Raw genomic sequence first — 25,890 nt, 5'->3', positions numbered from 1 at the left:
AATTGTAAAATAATTAATAGATACTAAGATTTAGTTAGGTAATAGTTCTACAGTCAGTTCGATGTTGTGACTGAGCACGTAAAAACAATATATTAACGGCAAAAGGATTAAATGGTGTTGACGGTGATATTGATTAGGAGTCCTAGCAATAGCAATAATCGTTGTAATTGTACGGTATGGGTATAGTGTTGAAAGAGACGAACATTGTAAGCTTGAGTTAGTCATAGCTAAGTTAATACAGACCTTGACATTGAAGCCGTTCTTGTCATAATAAAATAATAATAAAAAAAGTGTTTGAGAAATCTTGTGTGAACATTACGAGATCGAGGAGAATAAAGCTGAGAGGTCGTTGATGACTTCGACTTAGACGGAATGACCGAGTAAAGAGAAATAGGGACGCACCTAGCGATAGCCTAAACGTATGTAAATTAAGAAACTTGTTTTCATCCTTGGATATTGCGCATTATGAAATAGAGGCAGTTCGTCAGCGGCGAAAACGCTAAGACGGAGCGGAAAAACACAGGTTCAGCGTATAGCGAACGAAGATAGTGCATCGAAATGTCTCACCCGTCCATCCACACCTGAGCTGCCTACAATAAGTATTTTATTTGTTACGAAGAGCAATACTTTTTGTAGCTGATAGACTTCAAACTGGAACCGGCCAGAACAAATCTTCGGGAAACTCCTCCGAACCAATCCCAGCTAGTATTTCGCCTTCGTAGGACCTCAAAGGAATGACAAGGATGATAACGAGGAGATGAATGCCGAAAACGATCGCCCCGAGGGATTTTCTTGTGCCACTTCGGATACGAATAGCTCACATGCTGTATATGAGCTAACAGTAGTGTCAACGGAATTTACGCCTTTTATCCGTAGGGCCCCACAGACACCCGTTCTGCCGCCATCGGTTATTCTTTAGCTTTGTTGTTTTCCTGAACTCGCTCGTTCCATCAGAGACATCGTTTGTTGGAACCTAGCCATCTCCTTGCCACCCTTTTTTGCTGTATCTCCAACAAATAATACCACGTTTTGAGGACATTCCATGAAGGAGTGCAGAAACCAAGCAGCGGAAGGATGTGTCGGCGAAGTGTAATATTGTAGAGAATCTCCCGGGGAGCGTTACATGTGCCTATGGGCATATACATGGCCATAAACGTGGAGGCAATAGATGACACAAGCAATCACTATTGTTCGGTTAGGTCTTCAGCTGCAGCTTATTACAGCTCGCCTGGAACTCGGTGTTGGACACGAGCGATGGCTAACACAATTCCAGAAACCGTTTTTGTCGGCCGTTTACTGTACTTCGGCACGACCTGTCATCAGGGACATCGCATGGTCTGTTGGCCCAGTCCATCGATCCACTAACATGAACAACAATAGTAGGAACGCGCCCAAATATATTATACACAGAGCGAAATCAAGGAAAGAAATGGAGAAGTTACGGCCTGGCACCCAGATGGCTGGGAACTATCGCGATTAATCTGTTCATACATTTGCTGCTTGCTCAGTTGAATAAATTAAAAAAATAAGCCAAATATTTTTTCATTGCCAGTAACAGTGACAGATGGAGTAGTTCCTTAAGTCAGGCCGGTCCGTGAATATATTCTTCAAAACAAAACCCTTCAAAAAAAGTCTTTGTGGTCAATATTGTTTGTTTGTATTTAGCTGAAATTTTGAAGAAGTTATCATTTTAACATTGTAGCGAAAGAAATAGTTGGACAACTCTAAGCGTTGCTTTGCTTGTACGGGAGTTCAGCCGTATTCATACGCTGTCGTAAACATGGCACATGACAAATATCGTTGCTTTAATTCTGTAGGCCATACCTGCTATCACCTAGACAAATGCACGCAAGGGTTACGTGCTTTTACTTATCACCATTATGCAATAGACTCTGAACCGCGTTAAAATAGGCAATTTTCGTATGATCCTTACTGATGATGACTTGCACGTCGCAATGTGATACTGTGCATGAACTGTGTAGCATATCACTGTATGAAGCTATGACGCTATGCGTTGCAAAAATTCTTGCCGAAGTGCTATACAAGCTTTAGCAATAAACCTAGACTACGTGCAAAAGCCGAACACAAAGTTTCGACTATTTGAATCGATGTGCATGTACACCTTCTGCACGTGCTGTTTTGATCGTGGGCACAATCTACCTCTACCAGAAGCCATAGCTTCCAGGAGCCACAAGCAGCTTACAGCTTCGTCCCATTCTATCAATCCACATATACGATATGACTGATGTGATTATTTTGTTAAAAGCGCTTGCTTCATTTAACAGTTTCGTAATTCAATAGACTACTGTAATCTGTAACCGAAATTATATCGGTAAAACTCTTTCATGTATTATGAAAGCCTTCGGAGTTGAACAACTGTGCCATTCCTAGCCTTTAGCTAGGCCAGGTGACCTCTAAATCAATAGTCCTCATATATGGGATCCTAATCTCACCCATCTTATAGACGCGCTTTTATCACTATGCTTTATTTTTTTTTTTCACCACTTTTGGCTATCTTTATTGTATGAGAAAATCCTCGAAATTGCCTCTTTGGTATAGCATCAAGGGCTTGCCTTCACTAGAAGGTCCTGCCGGAATGGGTTTTGCTAGACTCGTCCAGCATTGCTAGAATTGACCCATGAAACGGCAGGGTAGCCATTTGCCAACGCTGAAATTTGAGCCAGTGATAGTCGCGCGCGCTCACAGTTACCATGGCAATAGGTGTCCGTCAACTACCCAGACCCGGCCGTCCCTGTGCCTAACCACTAAACCCCGCTCTTACCATGTTGAAAACTAAAATCATTAACTCTTTATAGGCTTTTATTAATTTGCTATCGACAGACACAGTCGTAAAGAGACTGGGCGGGAGCATATACGTTTAGGACGGAATAAAAGGCTACCAAAATGAGACACAATGTGTCTTTGGTGTGTGTTCTGAGAAACGTTTTTTTTTTTTTAATACTACTGTTACTCTTTATATGGCTAATATTTATTCATAGTGTGGACAAAGCTACCAAGTTTTATAAATTTTTCCATTTTGATTGTACCCTGCAGTACCACGACTATGCACGAAAGAGCCTTTTCTGCTGGTGACAGCAAGGGTTTTGAACGTTAAGCCATCATCATTGTAACCTTTTCGTCACCGTCGTGATCGTGCTTACTATGAAAGCTAACCTCAGCTATACCTAGAAAATTTGCGTGTCTGTTTGTTGTGAAAACAAAGCATGGCTTTTTATTTTGTTGTTACAGACAGTAACTAGATCAATGGCATTAAATAGTAAGCTGAACAGATGGTACGTTCAGTATTTAAGCATGGCTACTGTGAATATGCCCAGATTCAAACCTAGACCAGCACGTGTATGATCTATATATGTTTTGCGTGACTAAAATCAACCTTTGTAGTTCGCTTAATTCGAACTTTGGGGATTGATTGACGATCAGCTATTTTCAGTAGCGGTCACGCCATCCTCGAAATAACAATAACATTGATTCTCGTTAGCCACATTTATTATTATGCATGTAAACAGATTAAAGCGTCTGGCTAGCAGTCGCCTAAAAAGCCCAGATCAGTGTAACTCTGCGCCGTGGGGTGCCTTCAAGTAGCATAAATTACGTTGGAAAATTTCTTCATTCCATTCTCTGAGAATAGGGAAAATTTATCAAAGCTTTTCCGTCGCCTTGAGCTAATGGTTTTGCTTTTTTTGCAACATCAGGATAGAGCGGAGGTTACCATCAGAAGCAGGTTCTTTGTTATACTTTCGAGTTGTGTTCTAATTTGATTCAATAGAATAGCCACACTATCGATCAATTCCGTGTCCGGACGGATATTTATTCAGGTTGTAGGAACTGAACTGAACATTTGTTTATACACATAGCATATAGATAATTAGTACTATATGTAGAAAAGAAAAAGACGATCCAAGGAGTACTAAACGAGCAGACAGTGATGTGATACCCAAAGCGGTCCGCTTCGTTATTACTGGGAAGGGAATATGACTAATTATAAGCTGGGTCGTTCGCTGAACGGGTCAGACGGATCCGATTGACTTCCGTATAACTGTCGTAGCGTTAGAAATGACCAAATCGATTCTAGCAAATGACCTTTTATCAACTTCTTACCGACCGTAAGAGAGCAATAGATGAGTTACTGATCTATTGGTTCGATTAGAGTGAATGGTATCCTTATTCCAACATAATTGAAGCACGCTAAATAAACAGGCCCTCGTTATTCATTATTCAATGGCCCAGTAGACAAATGGCGGTATGATTTTACAAAATGCAGACCGCAAACCCCAGTATTGGTGGATATTTTCAAGAAGATGGCCCTATGTCTTGTATCTGCATGTACTTCGATTAGGCTACCCTAGCAGGCAACCCGGTCAATATGCGCACAATTTTCTCGATATACAACCAGCCTTCAAAGGCATTTTTATGCGTGGAATTTAATAATATCATTGATAAAAATAGAAACATTTCTTCTATCCATATATCCAGGATTGGTGGGAAGGGAAATAGTTGACCTACAAATAGTAAACGCGTATACATGAAGCTAAACAGGTGTATTTAAGTTAGCTAATTTAATGATAAGAGCGGACATATGACTGGTAGATAGTTGAAGTGGCCGTCATTTCCCCTTGCACCGCGTCCATCTTTCCAAGCATTAGATACATCTAACGCCGGTTTTTTTTTATAGCAAAAAAAAAAACAATGATACCCAAGTCTATTTAGAATTTATTATCATAGCCTGTTGTCCAAGAAGAGGATCCAGTTGTGGTTATCTACAGGAAACGTATAGATAAAAAAAAAATACACCTGCCCGCGTAACGATTATTATATATGTACCAATATCGAAGCATGGTAAACATGATCTATACCTGAAGTGTCCTGATTTAGAAAGGCTCCATAAAAAAAAAAAAAAAAAAGAGCTTCTGATGCTGGTACACAGATTGTATATTGTGTGATTATTTTTCGTAGCAGCATCTGTTCATTGTCGCGTTATTGTATAGTTAATGGACGAAAGCAACGTTAGACGTGCTCGATAGCGATACAACGAATACGAATTATTAATGGATCCGTACAGACAGTATTCGGCACATGTGTACATCTTGTGCACATCCCTGATGCACAATTAACGTGACGTTGCTATCGATGACGCGTCGTTCACTCTCTGCACGGCGTTTCCTCCCTCGATTACAATGTTTTCCCCGCACGCAGACTTGTTAGTGGTTCGACAAACAGGTAAGGTTTTTCATCAGCAAGCCGTGCTTTGAAATCGTATCAGATCCCAGTAATGAAATTTATCGAAGGTGATTCTAAGGATATTGCTGATATCACAGACTTCGTGTTTTGTATGCCTTCGAAGCCTTTCGCGACCAATCGCTATACTCTGCGACAAACCGATGAGTGATAAGTGTCACTTTTGACAGAGGTGCATTTGGTAAAGAAAATTTACCAAAAAGTCGATTAACTAAAACGCAACGAAAACGTTGTTTTGTTAAAGGACTGGAGATTATGGAAATTTCTAACAGCAAAACGGCACCACACAATTACCAGGTAAATCAGACCACCTTCTGGGGAATTCGAATTTTCTAAGTCATATGCATATATAGGTGTATACACAAGGGCCGTGCAATATGCATTTGATTAATACGTATTTCATACAAGTTTTTAAGGGAATTTTCAAAAGGAATAAGTAGGTCACGGCGTAGCAGGCCGCATGAACAAAATATTGCTCTGTGTCTCATTGCATGCTTGTTTCGATAACAAAAAAACGTCGAACGGTTCTAGGTTCGGACGACCCGCACTGAAGTAAGTGTTGCACGTGAGTCAATGTCTGATGTAAACTTTAAGGGTATTTATAAACATTTTGATCTTTCTGCTCGAATGTACGGCAATCCACGTTCAGTCACGAAGTGAATGTATGAGACATAATAAATTAACGAAGAAAAAAACGCGGAGTATTTTTCTAGCAGAAGGAAAAGCGTTCGTTTTTGAATGATTATAATAGTCCGTACTTGTTTCGCTACACTTAACCGCCTGACATAGTTTTTCTCAAGAGAAATGAGATCAGACCTCAGAAGGGACTGGCCTGCCTTTTGGGTGTTCGTACTGGATTCGAGTAGAACATCACGAGTCATTACGCTGCACTATTACTGTGTCGGTACCTCGAATAATACAGCAGTGATGTCAGCGATCCCTCTTCAGTTACCCGACGATAAAACTTCACCGACGTCCGTTATCTCTGCCTTGATGCATTCACATTACTACCTTCTTCCCATCTCATTGTCAAATGGACGAATTTGCTAGATCAACGCTAGTCGTTAAAAAGGAACAGTCTGTGCCCATTCGTTTAAAGGAAAAGGACACTATTCGGCCTTTAGACTAGAAGTTTAATTATAAAAATCTAACTAGCGACAACCTATATTCATTTTGTCTTTTACATTTATGTAGATCATATTATGAAGGCTAGCTTTGTCAAACTTCTGTTAGTGAACTCGTAGTAAAGCAATGCAGATATGGAACTTGATATGTGACCTACCTAAAAAACGTGCTCCATATCATTATCGTCTGCATTTTATCATTTGCTCCTTGCTCTTTTTTAGAAGAGCCAGGTAGTTATCCAAAATAATATTTGTACACGATAATCTGCAATGCTTTACTGCTCTCGATGGTGCAATTTAAATTGTTGGAATATGATAGAACTAAATTGCCTGAAGTTGTGTGATATAGTTAAAAAATTTGCACTTTTGTCAAGAGTAAATTCAAGTGAAGTTCAAGTCAAGACAACTACCAAACGTTCACACGGTTCGTCTCAGTATGTTCAGAATGTATTCTCTCAATGTATGTTATGGCTGTGCACTTGACCGGCATCCCTTACGCAGCTTGCGTCTCTATTGAAACCAGCCGACGTTTCAAAATCACGTTATCGCTTGGCTGGCGCTTAGAAAACAGTTACGGTTTGTCTCACCTAATCTTAACTGCTGAACCTACCTCACGTATGAATCAAAGGCTGCCAATCAATCACAACAGCAGCAGCAACAGCAACAACAGCAACCGCAACAACAAGCACAGCAACCACAACATCGAAAGCAGCCGTCACTCGCCCGTGGGAGGCGTAACCGATATCCACCCAGATCAATACCGGGCCGAAACACGACGGAAGCGAGGCCCCCGGCACGAAGCTCAAATGGGTATGGGCAAGGACAGTCAGGACAAGATGGCTCCCCTGGTCCTACGAACAAACTTCCAGCAAATACCTTTTCGGCGGCCAGCCCACCTTTGCCTCCGACAACGAATGCTGCCACTGAGTCGCGTGAAACTTCGCCCTCGCCATCGACGCCACCGCCGACGGACCAAAAAACTGAGCACATAAAATACGCAGCTGAAGCAGCACTTGAGGTACTGATTGCTATTTTTGTAGAATACTGGATAAGTTAATAACTCACAAGCGGTTTAAAGCAAAAGAAATTGTCGATCTGGATGTGATGAGAGCAAGTATCGTCACTAAGAAAATGTTATTTAATAACTTAGTTGTTGCACAGAGAAGTTTTCTAAGCGATAATAGGTACATTTCAAAGTTGATTTGGTCGAGATATGTCATAGTTCAAATACTTAGATGATTATACAGCTACTTAAAGTGTTATGACATGTTAGGGCTTCCATGGGCGATTGACAGATCTACACGGAATAAAGTGGTCGGCTGTATTAATATTGCTCTATATATCGCAGATCCGATTTTGAGATGTTTGGTCAATTTTTGTACTGAATTTTCATGTAGAATTTCATTGCGCACCTGGAAGCGCTCATGTTGTGCCCACCAGCTCCATGGCGTGGCGATATTCTGTCAGCCGTACTTTCGGAACACCTCTGTCTGATCAGTTCGTGTAGCCGGAACATTCATCCAATAGATAACAGAATCCATCACGCCGCACGAAAGCTCTCGATGCTCAAGCAATCTGGAAATCTGCACCTGATACTGCCGATAGTTCCACCCCCAGTTGACACGGCTTATCGGCCGTATCCTGCGCCCATGGCCAATCCGCCGACCACAACTTACCAGGACAATTTGACGACACCATCGTCACCAACTGTGTCTCGGCCACCCCAAGACCAGTCGGATCCAGCTCTGAGGGAATTCGCCGATCCAGCAAGTTCTGATCAGGCAATACATGGGCCGCCTGAGCAATTCCAGATTCCCCAACGGCAGCCAGTAGGACCGCAACCTAACCCGTCGCCCCACTTGCCTCAGGGGCATTTACCTGTACCGAATCATTCACCCGCCATTCAAGTAGGCGTTCGAGCCAAGCGATTATTCTAACTTTCAATTTTTCATTTTATCTTATCCATATATACCAAAACTTTTTTGAAGTATTTTTTGGCCCCATAAGATCATATTTTTGCATAAGATCAAATAAGTACTGGGTATAATGCTATCAGTCCCACTGAGACATTTTCAGTGGCGTTTGCTTGAGCCAGCTTAACTTGATAGATAACTATTATTCTAGGTCTATAAATAGCCAACACTTGCATCCTTTCTCAATCTTCTTCAATTTATTAATAATCCCACTGATGAGTAAATAACATAACCCGAGAAATAGCTAATAATATAAATCAATAAGATCTGTTGTTATCAGAATGAACAATTATTGTTTCTAAAACGAGGTGCTTCGAAATAGGTTCGTTTATCCTTAACGTAGCTGACTCCTTCGTTTGTTAAATTTCTCTTTCTTCTAATCTAAGTCTGTTCTGATCCCATCATTACATCAGGATCCGATAATCGGGACTGCACCAGCAACACCAGTTCAAATGACCTCCTTGCCAGATATCGACCAGCATCATTCGACGATGCCGCACCTATGCAAGTCAGCTTCCAGGTTGGCTCCGCCACCATATCCACCCCACGTGAGGCCACACTATCAGCCATATGACCCCAATATTCCAGCCCCAATCATTCCGAGCGAGCCTTCTTCATGCCCCGCTGAACAATGGAACGTTCCCAATCAATATCCGATAGCCTATACGTTTACAGGTGGGACTCAAACAACGCAGCACCAAATTCCCGCTGGAGGTGTTTACCATGCACCGGAGTACTACGTATGTCCACCTGGCAATTACAGCATCCTACCTGCTGCGCCGATGATGTCGTACGGTTCCTCGTACACAGGGGGCTATCAGCGAGTGCAAGGGCAAAATGGTCGGTATAATTAAATATCGACTGGTGATGGAATGGGACCATGAAGGTTGTGTAATGGATAGATGCACACATCGGGATGAAGCAAAAAAATTCTTTGTATTTTCTAGACACTTCTGCTGCCGTAGTGAGAACACAGCAATAGAAGACGCGTAGCTTAGAGGCAGCAGGATCTCAGTAGTTTTACCGATTGTTGTTGGTTGTCAAACACTATGGACAAGCAACGCATATACCTAGAAATACTAACTGTCCGAACTGTGACCTGTATACATTGAATTGTAGGCGTCGCCGGTGTTTCAACAGGACAGAATGGCAGTCTACAAGTGCTTCATGGAGTTGAAGGATGCTCTCAGCCTCCGGCTTCAAGGACCCCAACAACGGAGTAATAACATGAATAAGCGTTCATTCGCTTTAATTTTTCGTAAAAATTTAGATAATACTATTACCATTTGCAATGTCGTAAGCGATCAACTTTTTGTACTGAAAATTCTAGGGTCAAATCTAGTCCATCAAATAAACCATCAATCATGTACATATACATCGATGTGTGTTCATAATATTACGGGACGATATACGGACCAATTGCATTAATATGTGCATCAACTCGAACGGCGTTCCAGTAAGCGTTCACAGCGAAGTGTTATTTTTATTGTCGAACAATTCTCTTTTACGGAGTGGATATTCTAACGTATACATAAAAGAGGTCGGCCGCGTTTACTAATAAAATGCACACTATATGAATAGAACAAGATGTGTCTTACAATTCCGTTACATGCAGGTATTCCTGCACACAAGGAGATCAGTGACATACCCTATACACACGTGTTATTTGTGCCTGAATAGAAGTGGGTAAAGTGACCTTTTCACGAACCCAAGCACAGATCATGTATCGACCACGTTGTCCAGTTAACGGTAGGTACACCACGTGCTCCTTGTGGGACCGGATCGTTGTAGCTAATTGCTTTGATTTGACGCAATGTAATTCCGTTGGAAAAGGCAAATCGAAATATGGCAGAAGTTTAAAAAAATCGTGTGACAAAAAAAAACAGGCCATTTTTTTTTAAGGTGTAATGCGTACACATACGAATTCAGTGATCCAAAATTAATGCAATACGCGGTTAGTTAGAATAGATGCTATCCAATATTTGATAGGTTTTTTTTACTGCAGATTAGGGCCAAAAGTTACGGAAGGGCCAAATGTCGCCATTTGTATATTATTTCTCAATAAAAAGTGTCTATAGTACGTGAAAAATGAACTAATAAACAGTTAGGGGAAAAAACTGTCATCGTAAAAATGGAAATAATTTGTTTCTATCATAATCAGCGTTTAGTATGCCTGCTATACTTGTGACGCGAACTTTTTTTGGTACATAGAAGTCTTTAGGCAGCTATTTAACGTTTACAAGCCCTCAAATGTTTGTGAGAATCAAATTATTACGAGTGTAAAAGTTTGAAATGAACGTAATTATGACATATTTAGATGTTTCTACGTATTTTCGGTAGTGCGATCGACTAACAGCGCTATTTAAGCTCTGAATTGCAGTACGATGACGTTATAGGGTGTCTTTATGTTTTTGCCCCGGGTTTCGTCATAGATATGAACCACGTTTAGCTATAAATAGTGATTCGGTTCACAAACGAGGCCAATAACCATTTTGTGTAGAACAAGCCTATTTGTGGAGTCTTTCTGTGTTTTTTCTCTGGCTTGCAATTAGCTTCACCTATACTTCTAGGACACCTATGCCATAGGACAGCACAGTAGCTTCGTCTAGTAGTTTGCCACCGTCTTAGTAGAAGACTCATTGCCACATGAGCCTCCACTCAATATGGCCTCACTAATGTAAAACTTAATGAAGTGTCTCAGGCTTCACGTCCCGTTAGGGATTGCTTCAGATGTATGGCTCACATTACAAAACGAAAAGAGTCTGCCCAATTTTGAACCTAGACCACCGAATAACTTCCTAAGTTTAATAGGTAGACACGCTACCACTGCACTATTACGGAAGTTAGCGGCATAAACATAAACTTTCTGATTATCTGCAAACGAAGTGGCAACCGAGATTTTTTACAACGCTTTTCGTGCGTACTTTAGCCTATATATTACAAACATATGTGGAAAATAAGTTAGAACACTCTCTGTGTATTCAGGAACAAAAACAGTTTAACTATATGAGGCCCACTTAAGGTGTACCTGGGACACCTACTAATACAGATTCATGTGGTATTTTACAATTAGAACTTCAGCTCATCATTTATGTTATTGACGATCCGCAGAGGGGAAGAATGTGTAATTGCTCCACTTATAGGCAGAGTCGCCTCATAGGCTGGATTTGTTTATGCTTAGAGGCTGAACGTACGGAACGGGATGACTGCTGGCAAACGGATCTCAAGCTTACTTAACTATACCCACGCTATGTTTATGAATTGCTACCATTTAAATTGTACATTGGACTATTTCGCTGAGACGTGTCTGTGGGCATTGTCTCTATGCTTAATTGAATGTCACGTAAGAACGTTCTATAGACTTAGAACGTCCAACAGCCGGATTTGCCGAACGTATTGTCACCGTGTCTGCGTGTCACCTTTGGTGCGTCGGTACTCAGTCCTCGCATATTAACATGAGCCTAATTTTTACAGCATATTATTTAGATTTATCAGCTATTTCCTGCATAGATACACTTTGTGTACAGTAGAGAAGGATAGCGATTTAAACCTCTAAAAGGGGCTGTTGCATAGCACATAATGGAGCGTTTCCATGATGGCACAGTGCTTATATGTTTACCAACTAAACTGGGGACATGTGACATGGTCTAGGCTCGAAAACTGGCATAGACACACTTTGTTAGCGTGATAAAAAAGGCCATCACCCGACGCCAATGATGCTGGTGAAGGCAATACCAGAAATGAACCTGGAAATATCTTTAACTTTAGTTCGACACAAAATCACCAGTACAGACCAAGAAATAACACGTGACCTCAGTATGGGTGATCCCAAGAAATTAAGTATCTTGCTCTTTTTTTTTTTCTAGCAAAGCACAACCGTGTCATAAACTATCATCATACATTGCGTCAGATAAAAGCCTTTATATAGACCCCACGTAAAATTATGGAAGGGCAAATTTCTTAGCAATATGCCTGAAAAGAAAACTGTGGATAGTGCTATCGTAGGAAGTACTTCTTATAAACGTTACCATTCCTGAACGGACCATAAATCCTGATTGTCTCTCAGTGGGCTGCGTTCTCTATTTCATCTAGGATGTTTTGCGGCTTCATGTTCGACTACAAGAAGACGAAGAATGAAGCACTTGTTAACAGGGATTTCTGGGAGATCCTCCGTCAAATCTAACTGATTTGTCGAATTGCTCAAGAATAACTACTATAGCTTCAAAGCTTAGGACGGTAACCGGAAGATTCCTGCCCCTTCTTACCTTCGACTACCTATTATGTAGAAGCATTCCTAGCTTCGTATTGATATTAATAATATATACGAATAAATATGCTGTTCACTCGATGGGTTTGCCCGGTCAACACACAATCATTGTGTACACAATGCGATATGGCACAGAATGGGCTAACAATAGAAATAATCATGTGCATTCGTCAGCATTGAAGCTGAATAGCATTATCAAACCCCTGGCCCCATCTAGCATTATAGCTATTTATGACCCAGTTTTTGTTAGTGTGCACCGATTGGCCTGTTGCCAAAGTTATTCTATTGCTCCCACCAAATAACGACTGGATTCCCCACATGTATATGTGTAACAATAAATACACGCCTATATGTGTACATTGTGTGTACATTTCTACATTGTAAAAATGACACCGAATCTATATATTAACGTTTCTGCCTTCATATACGTATAGATAACCAGCTTTGCCAATCGATGAAACAGAACGTGTTCGTTATAAATTAAATTTACTGATTACGTTTTTTTTTTTTCTAAGACGTTCCTAGCATTACTCATTTTTACAGTACAAGCTGATTTTGCTCATAATATTGGGTTAACAAGACTCTCTATTAGAAACACAATTGGTATAACAAGCTTTTCTTTCCCCGTTTTAATAAAATTATCTGTTGTTAAAAACTGTCTGTTGGAAATCTAGTACAAGTACACAGGTATATCCTAGCTACATGTCTAGATATGTTAAAAGCTGTCACAGTAAATAACACGAGCAATACAACTCGAACTACTATACTTCGTCTAACGAATCTAAATGATAAAACTCGGATTACCTTTGATATTAGCTGGGCTATTTCAATATTATATTAAACCCAACTATCAGTTTCAGTGAGACGGGTGCTTTGAAACGAACCCAAGTTTGCCGATGATTCACTATCGTAGATAGCTAAGCTTACTTTTACCATCTAAGGGCTACATATGTATACTGTATTGTGCTACGAAGGCCGAAATTCAGCAACGAATAGTTTCCTATCTTCAATCTATTATTCTATCAGATAAATGGTCTCCCGTGCACCCATCTTTTGTTCAACTCGAGAGAAAACCTCTAGTGGTGATTTTATCTGTCTTTTGTGCCTCAGCTGTAAATGTTATAGGATTTCATTTGTTACTGGTGCCAGAAGCAGGGCTTCGTCCTTCGAATGAATAAATAAAGGGCTTGTGAACGAACGCGTTCCCCACTCTGGCGACAGCCAACTTATACACTTCCTACCGTGCTAACTTGTCGTCATAAGTGCATATTTTGACGGCAGACCACATCGTATAGAAACATATGTACTGTTTTGGGCCACTCATTTCGAAAAAAAATTGTTCTCATGAGCGATCCAGCTATTCGCTCGAGATCATTATTTAACATTTATTCAACAACTGCTACAAATAAGGACAGCTAATGCTCCAAGACACTCGCAGACATGTTAGAAGATCAGTTTAAACGCGCGACACGTATGACGCCATACCAAAGACTATCTAAATATAAAAAAGACCCAATAGGGGCATGGTGTCGACAGTACTACAACATTTAACGGCCTTAGTATAAGAACGTGTAGTTTTTTCATCTATAGACATTAGAGGCGTATGACGTGTCACACCCCTCTTGCTTTCCTTACGTGGATCTGCCGAGCTGTTTCATTTAGTATTTGATAACCCTAATCTAAAAGCTAGAAAAGTTCGGAGGCGATAGAAAGCAAAGTGACGACCGGTTACGAAAAGTAATGTATTCCTTCGAAGACTGATTGCTCGTGCGAAGTTGAGTGCATTATTTCATTGAAGCGGGTTCGGCAAAGATCATCATCAAGCTGATTCTTGACTAGCTAATAAGGTCTATGTAGTAAAAATTCTTTCACACAAAGCTGGCCTGTTATAGAATTATCAAAGGTAAACAGTATTCAATTTAGGAGTGCGCCGACTTAAACGTTGTCCGTGCACGTAAGATAGGGACTTACACCAGGAAATACTAGAATTTCTGCGGTATTGGGCTGCACTGTCATCCAGCTGTCGATGACACCACTCGACGCTCGCCGATCAACGCCGTTAGTCCTGCTGGTTAACACGTTCAAGCTGCTTAACGCCTCTATGCTGCGTTTGACAAATTAGAAGCTGCCTATGGCCAGTGTCAACTCAATATTGAGTGAGCGCATGAGCGCCAAAGGGGTTCTCGATAAATAAGTTTTCAAAAGCGAGTGGGGAATCATTGGGGGGTTAGGAGCGTTCTGAAATCTCATCGGTAGTCCAAACGGCGCCGGGCCTTGTTGATAAAGAGGCCAGAATATACTGAATACAACATGCTCAGCAATCGAAATGGAAGGCGTATTAGAGGCCTGCGATAAGAAGCTTTTTTGAAGCTTTGACCTTCGCTGTTGACGCGCTGTTTAATTATATTAGCTTTGCTAATGTAAAAGCTATCTAGCATCATCTTAAACAACCGCGAACGGGGAATCTGTGTCAGCATATTTCACCTAAATAGTTCACCGTCTATATGGCTTAACGATTGTTGACTGTTATATTTTTAGGAGCTACATTACATAAAACGCAAAAAATGCCGTGGTTTTATTTAATAATACGATGGTGTTTTTTTATTATTTGAAGATGTGTACCGCTCGTAGCGAATGTAAAGGACCCCGTATTTGTGAACACGTGTGTACATGTACATCTGTAATTTTACGTTTGGATCCTGCTGATTTTTTCCCCGAAAATCTTGACCAACATATCGCAGCATATCTAAGCGCTACCTTAAACGAGTGGCTTAAAAATCTTTCCTATGTACTTCAGTCCTTGATCGTAATGCGACTACAATAGTAGGGAACAGGGTAAGCCCTGCTAACACTGAAATGTTTATTCACGTCATACCCTTATGGTTGAATTTGGCACGGTAGAAAAAGCCCGAAAACGCCAAATCAATTATGTGCGCACGATACTAATTCATCTGCGGTACGTTTTTAAATAAACAAATTCTACCCTTTGTTCACAGTTGTGTATACATCTGGTGTATTTGCGTCAATCATAGTTGTCTGTTTTTTTGCCGTTTTTCAAAATGTTGATTTACCGAACAGTTTAGAAAATGTCATTTGTAGAAAACAGACGGCTATTTCGTATGCTAGAGTGTTGTTTTCCTTTGAAAAACGTCAGAAATAGGCAATATCACACGAGGTAAGGGCGCGCTAGAATCAGTTTGTACTTGTAGTATATAACCATATCGATGCGGATTCACTATAGTATGCGCCGTATTATAATAATTAATGACTATTGTAAGATTTACTGATTATTCAGCCAATAAACCAGCATACTACGTTCGAATAATCTTCATCTTACAGCTTCAGCACTTCATCGTTGTATGGACGTCAGTATGTGTGGTACATCCTTTTCCTATTTCATCGTAATTCCTAATGTGTTTGTAAACGCTTTTTTTGTAATGCAGGGTTATTTCCTATAGAAAAAAACAAACAGAAAGAATATCACAACATGTTCTCCACGCATGTATTCTACATCACAATGACACTCTTTTTCCTATCTATTATTTTCTACAGGGCTTTAAACTCTTAACTTGTTGGACGCCGTACGACTGCCATTCAACCGTCTACATCCGTCTTTATACTACATAACACAGAAGCCGTGTTGCTGATTGTGGCTATTGGTTCAGTCTTGGTATTACCTAACTACAATATACGAAGCTTAAATTAAATTCAGTTATTTTGCCCAGTGGGTAAAGATGGCTTTCTGATAACGCACGTCGAGTTGAAAGTATACCCAGCCGACATAAATGATTGTGCTGGACACATGGAGTACCAACACTCAGCGTGTGTTTCTTGTTGTCCAATTATTATCGCAAAAATGACAATCAAAATAATAGTTTCACAATTAAATAACTTAATTAGATGGCGTAAGTTGAAAGGGCAATAATATAATAGAATTGATAATAGCTTACACCCTCGATGATTTGCTTGGCTTAGCTGTGTGGCCTCGTGATCTCTTTTCTGTAATCCGAACTTCCTATAGGCGATTTTCATTGTTTTGGTTCAGATAGCGCTATGTTACAGCTTTGTTTGTGCTGTTGTAAGCCAACTAACTTATACAAATAACTTAGCTGTTTTATTTCAAACACTAGCTCGTCAAAATACAATTATATAATTAATGCAAGCTTGCCGAAAATCGTCTATACTACGTTGTATCCTACCCAAGTAACAACCGCATGAGTCTCATGTACCCGGAAGCACGAAGTCATTTTAAATAGAAGTGCCACAAAAACCAGGATCATCGCTATAGTTTATAGGTTTATTCAGAACAGTCCTATATTCCTTGTAAGGGTACATCCGTTTTTTTCGACTTTGTCAACTCATTTGACGACTATTTTGCTCCTCAATGCTCTTTCGTTCTCGGATCATCTTAAATTTTCATTACCAGCTTATTTATTATTTTGGGAGATAAGCCAATATGTGGTTGTGCCGTTTGAGATAAGATAGTGAGAACAGATTTGGATCTTTTCCGCTGATAGAGGCAAAGCTTTCCTTGAGAATCCGTCCATTCCTAGAAATGGACATAAATGTAGCTTTTGCTTCCCGATGGGTGGGGATCGCCGTTTCTCCATCTATTTGCTAGTTTATAAGGCACAAGAGTGCTGGTTCAAGCTAATGTTAGCACGTTTGTGCCTAACCAACGTTAGCGTTGGCTACACTCGAAGAAAAAGAATGGGGAAAAATATGGCATCGCTGTCTATTATTTGGCGACGGTATCTCCAAACGTTCCGACCAATCGTCCTACACTTTTCCATCGTTCACGTCGCCGTAGAGACTTTCCCGTCTCCGGCTGCCTCCACCGGCACTGTTTGATTCGCCGTAAATATGCATTCCCAACTCATCTTCGCCAATCTCGTAAGCGTGGTTCATCCGTTCCCCAAACAGGTTCTCGGCCTTCTCGCGATACCTAGAAAAGGTACAAGGTCACAGGAGCCGAAAATACAACCGGACAGAACACAGGAGAAACGTTAGACACATAGTATTTCCAACTGTTTAACGTTTCAAACGATCTGACATCGATACCGATCTCCAGTAGATTACAAAGTTAACGTACCTTTTACATAGTGGCAGTATAAAACGAGTTGTACAGGATAGTAAAATATAGGTCACTGCCCTTGTACAAGGAAAGGCCAGCTAGCTGCTATTTAAATGGGAATAATAGACTAAAGCCACTGGTCTTCACAAGCGGGCTATCAGTGGCGGGTCATTTCGTATATCCGCTTAGGTCGTCGAGGAAAAGAGTGCCACTATTCAGGCATAGGCAGCCGCCCGCACGGCCGTAGCCTTTTACAAATTATGATTAAAATAAGGACATGCGGGTCATAATAAAGCTAGATAATCGCTATTCGGATTATCCGAAAAACCTATTTTAGCCAATTCAACAATGAATCCTGTTCGTTTGCATTGTATCTCGTTCAACTATATAATTATTTTGTCTATATTTTATTCACTAGTACCAGAATTCGAGTTTGTGGTTCGTTTATTTTTGCCCCTTATCGTGTCCACATTATTATATAATTAGCAAATCTCGATTCGAATAGTTCGACGTGCAAAGCCAAGTCTGCCCTTCTATGCTCTAAAATGTCCTCGGCAAAATCGCTCTTTCGACGTTAGCCTCCACTGTACCATCCAACCGTCGACGCAGAAGCCTAAAACACATTTCACGAAATTGTTGAGACAAGCCGTCCACGCATCTTTAACCGATATGCTATTTTTCGATCGACATCACTCTTGCGTGCAAGGTACACAAACTGAGTTTCCAGCTGCAATCTTCGAAGCTCTCCTCGTTCCCTTGATCTCTTGCTGCTTCGACGTTTTCTTTAGTTGTAGTGGAGCCGTAGGCAACCACTAGCCTTCGCTGTCACTTCATCCAGTTCCCCGAACGAGAACGGGGCTCTCACCACGACCGCGTCAAGTAATTAGAAATAATTTATTTGTTCCAGATGAGTTTAACCGAGATGAAGTGAATAGACAAAGATAAAAGAGTAGCGCCTAGATGTCGTGTCCTAGCGGGCCTCAATCACGACTCACCGATATAGCAGCTTAAGTAAACGAATGGCTGCCTAACTGGATTTTTAGAAATGCTTATGTAGTCATGCCAAGAGGTATCCAGCATAATGTGGTTTTCACGCGTTGTATGTGTAGCAAACAGTGTTTCGTCGGTTCTTGTGAGCCATTTGGCTAAATGTAATAATGCAGATTGAATAGGTCCACGTTCGAAAAGCGCTTAAAATTTGTATTCCTGGTTCCAATTAGTTTATGAAAAAACCAATACCCGGATAAACACCTCTAGCAAAAGCGGCGATAATATTTCTAATTTGATGGAAATGTGTTAGTATATTCTAATAATATAATATTAGGCCTGTATAGCGTCTAAGTATAGTTCAACGCGTAAAACCTGTAAGCCACAACTGATCGCTAAGGAGGCGCGTCTGTCATAATTTAAGGTACAGTTGTGTATCCATTTGGATATTTGCTTGTGAGTAGAAATCTTTTTGACTAGACAACAAGTTCCAGTTCATCATTCAACTATGTCGGTTCTTTACAGCCTGCACCAAGTTTTTGCCACCCTTCTTCTCTTCTTCCCCTTGTGCGTAGGGTCGTATTTCACGTGATCACTTGATCTGGAGATCCGGTCCTTCTTCAGTAGCCCTTTGTTGCATTGTCAGCGTCGTGCCACTTGTATGTAACGTGCAAAAAAATATGTCAGTACGTTTACTTGCCTGAGAGTTCACGCATTCTCGTGCTGTGGCCAAGTGTATGGCCTATCGGATCTGCAGGCTTCGGCTGCGTGGTGTATGGCCGTATTTGTTTTTGACAAATGTTATTTTGCTGTCCTTTACCTCTTCTTCTTCTTCGTTTGCTAAACGCTAAACGTTGCCTATTCGTTAATCGTTGCATGTCAACTCAAAACGGTCTAAGTAATAACAGCAAAACTTTCTATCCAACGCTCAGAGTCTACTGTGTCTATCTTCCGTTTTAAAGCATAGCGTTTGAAGACAGGGCCAGCTAATTCTTCTCATCGCTAAGTAGCGTATCGATTTTTTTTCTAATCATCTTCCTACAAGTCGGTGACAGATAAGGCGTTCCGCGGGGTTCAGCAGTACGCGACTAGCGTGTAGGTAGCATCGTAATCTGCAACCTGTGCGCCTCATAGAAGCTTAAATCTTAGCTCGGTTGCTGAATACCCTTTGTGAGAGCGTAAATAAAGAACGATTTGAGAGTTGGGCAGAACATGTCGCATCATTGCATACACGACGCCTACAGAGACAAACGATGAGGAGGCGAGCTGCATCAACGCCAAGCTTGAGCCCCAGGGTTCAACCAGCAGTCAGCATAAAGAAGATTGTACTAGACGTTGCAGACACAGTAGTCAAATGGAAGTATAAAAAATCCCCGTCGATTTATTTATGTTTAATAAGACTCATCTGTTTTCCGAGAAGAATTCGATCTACATTCTAGGTGTTTCGTTCTGGAGAACTTGTTGGATCTTATGTTAACTTACTTGTGCACGACATCAAAAGCCTGTTATCTAAATACCTGTAAAGGGGAACATGCAAATCTTGTAATGCCTCGCTACCTTGCTTCATTGGGATTCACTATTCATTTGAACATAGTAGCTTAGCAAACAGGAAAAATAATAAAAATCAATCATACCTAAACCGCAAGAATAGAGTTTTTTTTTATGAAGTAATGCTGTTAAATTTGTTAAAAAAGCTTACCGTGCTCCACCGCGAGAGCTGGGAGCATAGGTGTTGTTAGCTCCTAGCGTCTCCATTTTCGAACGATTGTTCGCCTGTAGCACAGTATTTTTACGTACCTCGAGAGCCCGCAACGTATCACGATTGCGGCTTATACGTCGCAAATTATTGAGGACCGGTGCGCCTAAACGCATAAACAGATACTCCATTAACACAGTGCCGTTTTCAAACTTAACAAAAAACGCACAACTACAGCATTAGCTAAACACAGGTAAAAAAAATTACAAATTCATTTAAATAAAAAAAAATCGATTCTTTTTTTTGTCTATCCTCCATCTGATGTGCTTCAATTTAACGCCTGCTAGACAATTGTTAGGAGTAGCAGAGACCTTGCTTGTTCATCGCTTCGATAGGACTATGGTTATTCTAATATTTCCAATTTTGCAATTGTTGTCTTTAGCCATTCCCGGTTTTATTAATATCTGGCTGGAGCAGCGGTAGGAGCGAGATGACGGCGATATATATCGACTCTTTTATCTTCGCGTCGAATCTAGCACTGACTCTGCTGCTTATCGACATTCAGCTCAGCGTTTAGTCGCTAGGCGTCGGGGGGTGAAGACATGACATATAATAGTGTAGCTTGTGTCTCACCGTCGATTTTTTCTTCCTTTGAAACTGTTGTTTAATTTAGGACAGCTGTTGTCCTTGTTGTGTCTAGTGTCTTCTCTTGTAGTCCCACGATACTGGGTGTACCTTTAGTAGCTTCTTGGCGTTGCAGTTTCTAGAAAGTCGCTTTATTAAATTTCTCTCGTGCATCGATTCTATAGAAATTAGCAGCATGCCAAGTGATTTATACGTTCTTAGAATAAGTATCGGCACAAAGCGCAACCATTGAACAATATAAAAAGCTAACAGTACCAATGTGTACGATTGCGTATGGTGTCGACGTAGCCCACAGTTTACTTTAGCTACCATGTTCCAAGAAGCAACGAAAGGTTAAATGAAAATAGTAATAATAATTCGCTCGGTATATTCGCCTGATGTATATACGTTGAATAGCAGACGCTTTTCGAATACGATTTCCACAGAGAGCAGACTACAGTCCCGTTGGCGATTACGCCAGGATCGGAAATCCAACGTGAAGTTCTTCCTTTTCTGCCTTGTTCAGACATCGTTCTGCCGGCCGTTTTCGGCTTTATTGTTCGCTCATCAAGAAAAGTTATCCCCTCCATTTGTTTTCTCACCAGGGACCGTGGCTCCCTCTGTCAGGTGCTTGATTTTTTCGGCTTTTGAACGGTGTGCAATATCAGCACACGCTACGGTGAACGCTAGCGTCGAGCTTAAGTTAGCCTGGCCGGTCCCTGTATAGTCGTTTGAGGAGCCAAACCAACACAAGCTGATTTTCACACCAAATAAGAAGGTAGATTTCCACTATTTCTGCAATGGATGAATCAAACGAACAATAATTGCAATAGAGTATTGAAGTAAGCACGCTTCATTCTTCGATCCAAAACCGCTGAAGTGGACGGCTGCATATGGAGCTGCGGGATCGAAACTGGGAACAATTGGCTTTGTTTCGTAGTTTTGCCAACAAATCAGGCCGAAAAAGCCGAAAGGAGTGCAATGAAGGACTAGAGACTTATAAAAAAAAAAAAAAAGAATCAAACTTAGCCTATATTTAATTGGCAAAATGACACAATGACTGATTCGTGGCGCGAGCGTATTGAATATGGCCAGGTGTTGTAGTACCTGTCACGTTTCTCCAATCAGTGTTTTGAATCAACAAGATTTATACATACGATGCATCGCCGATTTGGATCAGCTCTGAAAATTGTTTAATTTTCTAACTTATATCATAGTCGAACATACACGCGATCAGAACAGCAAATCTCTATCTGAAACCCATCTTTAAGCAGAGTACCTGCGAATGATACCGCATCCTTTTGCTCAAAGGAGCCAGCTCCGTTTTTCGTGGAGGGGGGCAAGTATGATCTTTCTCAGACGAGCAGTGTCACGCTGAATAGAGAATCATAAAGGTATAAGTGCGTTGTCGCTGCGACTCGCTAGACCAAGGTGTCCAGTGTTTTTTGCCGCCAGCTTTTTGCCAGTCCGCTGCGGGCTTTTATTCCGGTGTCATGGCACCGGACCAAATCTACTCTTATCGTGCGATGCTAATAGCGCCGGAATAGCAAGTTTTCAAGCTATTCTTTCTCCTGTAGAGGACAGTGCTTCTTCAGTTGAGGTGGTATCGACAAAGTGCCTATGAGAAAGATAATAATGTTCGACATCGTTGACTGGTGACAAATGCCGCTACTATCGACATATTGTTACTTCTTTGCGGAGTTGGTGTGGATCGAGCCGGTTTCGTAAAGCCAGCGTAGCAGAAGACCGCTGTTAGGGGCCGCCCTTACGTAAAGCGACGAAGGCAACTGCAAACCGGTGAGCTTCTTGATGATTCAGGTGACCGTCTCCACCGAGGGGCATTTGGCTGTGCCGCTACGTCCCCTGTTGTAACGTATTGTGTTAAGTTGAACAAAAAACAGCTGTGAACAGCACTTTCCGTACAAATTTGCTTTGCCCTATTTTCATGCTTCGGCTATGACGTTGGAAACGCAGAGTAGGAAGCACAACATCGTAGCGTAGATTGATTAATGGATAGAAAATCAGAGAACAGGGCTTCTTTTTGCCGCGCATGCACCGCAAACGGATACCTCCCTGGTCCCATGTTTCATATTTGAAAGAAGAAATCGATTTATTTCATATATGTGTACGATCTCATTGTGCCAGTACCTATGACTGCATCCTTGTGAAACATCTAAGGCCGACTGAAATGCTGACGTCATCATAATGAAAATATAAAAAATCGTAATATATGCGTGCGTTTATGATTTTTTTTTTACAGCTAAGCGACATTTTTAGGGAAAATGTAAAATACGATAAAATTGGATGACTAGGATAAAAGACGCAAAACAAAAATCAGATTGGACAGAGAATATGAGGTATACAAACGTGAATCAGCTACTCACCGATGCTGCCATTATCGTGTTGTTCAGCGGAAATGTTCATGAAACGCTTTTTGAATGCAACATCAAGAGTACCCGTTTTCGTAAATTGGTTACGACGCTTTTCAAGGTTTTGTATTGTTTTCCGTCGCTCTAGACGATCGCTCGCGTTTTTGTACTCATCACTGTCGTCGTCGATCCCTAAAACGCGAAACATATAAATTAAAAAATAAAGCTGGATTGGTGTCCAAAAAATATCCAGCCTAGCAGCACTACAGACTAATGAGAATCGGGGTAGCCTTCGTGTGTGTTCAATAGATCATTGCGATCAATCATTGGAGAGAACGAGACGGCCGATACGACTTTAAGGAGATAAAAATCAGGACGATTTAGCCAATAGTTATTTATCTGCGCGTAGTCTACTAATGCCGGACGTTCGTAAATACTCAACATTGAGTGTTATCGTATGAAACCGATGAGGTTTATTTCGAGACGGCTCAGTCGTTCCAATCGAATCGAGCAATAAACACTCCGTGTAGTTCACTAAAGTAGCGACTTTCCCCAAAGGCTAGGTGTGGATATGGAAAAAGTCCTAAGCAAAGATAGGCCATTCGAATCGATTCGTACCCATCAATCACCTTCCCGGAAGCACATGCTTACGCTTCTACAATCCGACGGACATGCTCTAGTATTAAGGAGTGAATCTTTCGGACTTGAAGGATTCGTTGTCGAAAGATGCCTATCTAAGATGCCACACCGTGTGTAAGCTGTCATGTCACTTACGGATGAATTTTTACGAAAACGTAAAGTTGTCAATATTATAAAACATTGTTTAATATGAGCACATTGAAGTACGTAAGCATGTGAAGTAACTGTATTTTTTGATGCAAAATAAATTTTGATTTATTATTTTGAGAAGTGCAATTTTAACCTTGTTTAAATTGTAGCAACTAGCAATTGTAGCGAAGCTAAAACTAACGAAAAAAAAAAAGTAATAAAATATTGATACTAATTAAGTCTTGATTGGCTAAGCTTGGAGAATCGTTGCTCCCCTAATAAAACTATCGTAACAAACATACCTCGACCAATTTCTATTATTGATAATTGCGTCCGCTTCATGAAGGCGTGAGTGACTCGGTGCTGATTGATACTGACCTTTGAGCGCCTGTAACTGTCGGGCAATCTGAATCGCGTTCTTGTCGATGAAGGCATCATCGGATATGTCCACTTTCTGGGAACAACTCAACTCGATAGAAGCAAGCATGTGAGACAATGTTTCGAAACGGTGGAAACACATGCCGAGAAACTGAACAAGCGTGATGAATCCGAAGAAGATAACGAATATCAAACCTGGATATATAGAAAGAACCCCATTCATTAGCGTTTATAACCGCTTAGAGATGTAGAGGATTCAACTGCAGAATATCACACATCCATTCACCAGACGCACCATCTTTGCTCGGAATAGCTTGCCAAAGTGAAAGCTTTATCTGACTCAATCGTTACTTAGTTCAAGAGCTTTTCTCCTTTATTAACGTAAATCTTAAGTTGCCTCGTCTGACATGATCTACGTACGTACGTACATATATACGTACATACGAAAATACACACATATTTAGGAGCTCAAAAAGATTGCCCCTTATTGACTCAAATAGGACTATAGACTCAAATAAGCACTATCACTAATATTGCCCCTATAGACTCAAATAAGCAAGGGTAAACAAACTACATTATAAGTGCTATGGTCACTGTTTATCTTTCTTGCACAAATCTGACCTCCAAAAAACCTTTCAGATGCCATACAATAACTCTTTCCATTTAGTATTATATTTGCATCTATATCCCCCAGTACTGTCTTAAGGCATTACTTCAGGTCTGGCAATCGAGATCGGCTCTTTAAACGATACAATATATATGTATACATATTGTAATGATAGTACCGGGGGTAACCGTTTATTTTATTATCTCTATTGATACAAGGGAAGCATATATAATACTAGATGGAAAGGGTTATTGTATGGCACTTGAAAGGTTTTTCGGAGGTCAAACTTGTGCGAGGGAGAGATATATACATGTCCATTCAAATCAGCCCGAACTTTCGACGAGTGCATTACGTTCCAAACGTCATTGATTATCGAAACTAGCGCGTTTCTCGCTATTTCGCCTTTATGCCGCTGGTGGGCCTGTCAGCATCCGACGTTTTCCACTATATAGTATTATGCCCATAATATATCGTGTCCAACTTATAGAAGTAGCCACCCACTTGATCTTTATACGCCCATCGTTATCATCAAGTGTCGCTCCGTTCCCTCGTTACTTCAACTTCTATAACCATCACTACGATCTACTATTTCCTTTACAAACGCCGCCAAGCCGCACGGGGCGCAAGACGACCAAGAGAGGGCCTGACTAGTGGCCACGCAGCCCTTACCACTTCCACCACCGTATCACGGATGAGGTCCGGTTATGGGCCGCAATTTTTTACAGACTGCTTCCCGAATTTTCTAAGACCAACCTCATCATTAGTCG

The 25,890-nt window shown here is 40.9% G+C and overlaps 2 protein-coding genes across 4 annotated transcripts in view; one reads left to right on the top strand and one right to left on the bottom strand.

Moving 5' to 3' along the window:
* The first annotated feature begins 5,138 nt into the window (after positions 1-5,138).
* On the top strand, positions 5,139-9,728 carry LOC111254041 (uncharacterized). Of its 2 annotated transcripts, XM_022814491.2 has the most exons (7): positions 5,139-5,238; positions 5,501-5,553; positions 7,009-7,398; positions 7,778-8,287; positions 8,767-8,873; positions 9,029-9,193; positions 9,473-9,728. In XM_022814491.2, exons 1-7 carry the CDS (start codon positions 5,196-5,198, stop codon positions 9,528-9,530), a joined length of 1,326 nt encoding a protein of 441 aa, XP_022670226.1. In that variant the 5' UTR covers positions 5,139-5,195; the 3' UTR covers positions 9,531-9,728. The 2 variants fall into 2 exon arrangements, with proteins under 2 accessions (XP_022670226.1, XP_022670225.1); XM_022814490.2 differs by having other exon boundaries at positions 8,767-9,193.
* A 5,465-nt stretch (positions 9,729-15,193) lies between these two features.
* Positions 15,194-25,890, bottom strand: part of kkv (hyaluronan synthase-like protein kkv) — a 133,282-nt gene continuing 122,585 nt past the window's right edge. For both annotated transcript variants that reach the window (XM_022814597.2, XM_086975892.1), the window contains exons 21-24: positions 24,517-24,711; positions 23,386-23,562; positions 20,381-20,543; positions 15,194-17,565 (exon numbers count right to left, since the gene is read on the bottom strand). In XM_022814597.2, coding sequence (XP_022670332.1) covers positions 17,400-17,565; positions 20,381-20,543; positions 23,386-23,562; positions 24,517-24,711 — 701 coding nt within the window. In that variant the 3' untranslated portion in view covers positions 15,194-17,399. The remainder of the gene's footprint in view (positions 17,566-20,380; positions 20,544-23,385; positions 23,563-24,516; positions 24,712-25,890) is intronic.

This window comes from Varroa destructor, unplaced genomic scaffold (assembly GCF_002443255.2).
Source record: "Varroa destructor unplaced genomic scaffold, Vdes_3.0 BEIS01000007.1, whole genome shotgun sequence".
Taxonomy (NCBI): domain Eukaryota; kingdom Metazoa; phylum Arthropoda; class Arachnida; order Mesostigmata; family Varroidae; genus Varroa; species Varroa destructor.
Note: the sequence above shows the minus strand (reverse complement) of the source record. Positions and strands in the feature narration are given on the sequence as shown.

What these genes read in the sequence shown, in the direction of transcription:
- LOC111254041 (XM_022814490.2), top strand. Translation starts at nt 5,196, where the DNA reads ATGTTTTCCCCGCACGCAGACTTGTTAGTGGTTCGACAAACAG. An exon ending in GTTAGTGGTTCGACAAACAG is followed by an intron (nt 5,239 to 5,500) that starts GTAAGGTTTTTC and finishes GTTTTGTTAAAG; the next exon opens with GACTGGAGATTATGGAAATT. An exon ending in CAGCTGAAGCAGCACTTGAG is followed by an intron (nt 7,399 to 7,777) that starts GTACTGATTGCT and finishes ATTTTCATGTAG; the next exon opens with AATTTCATTGCGCACCTGGA.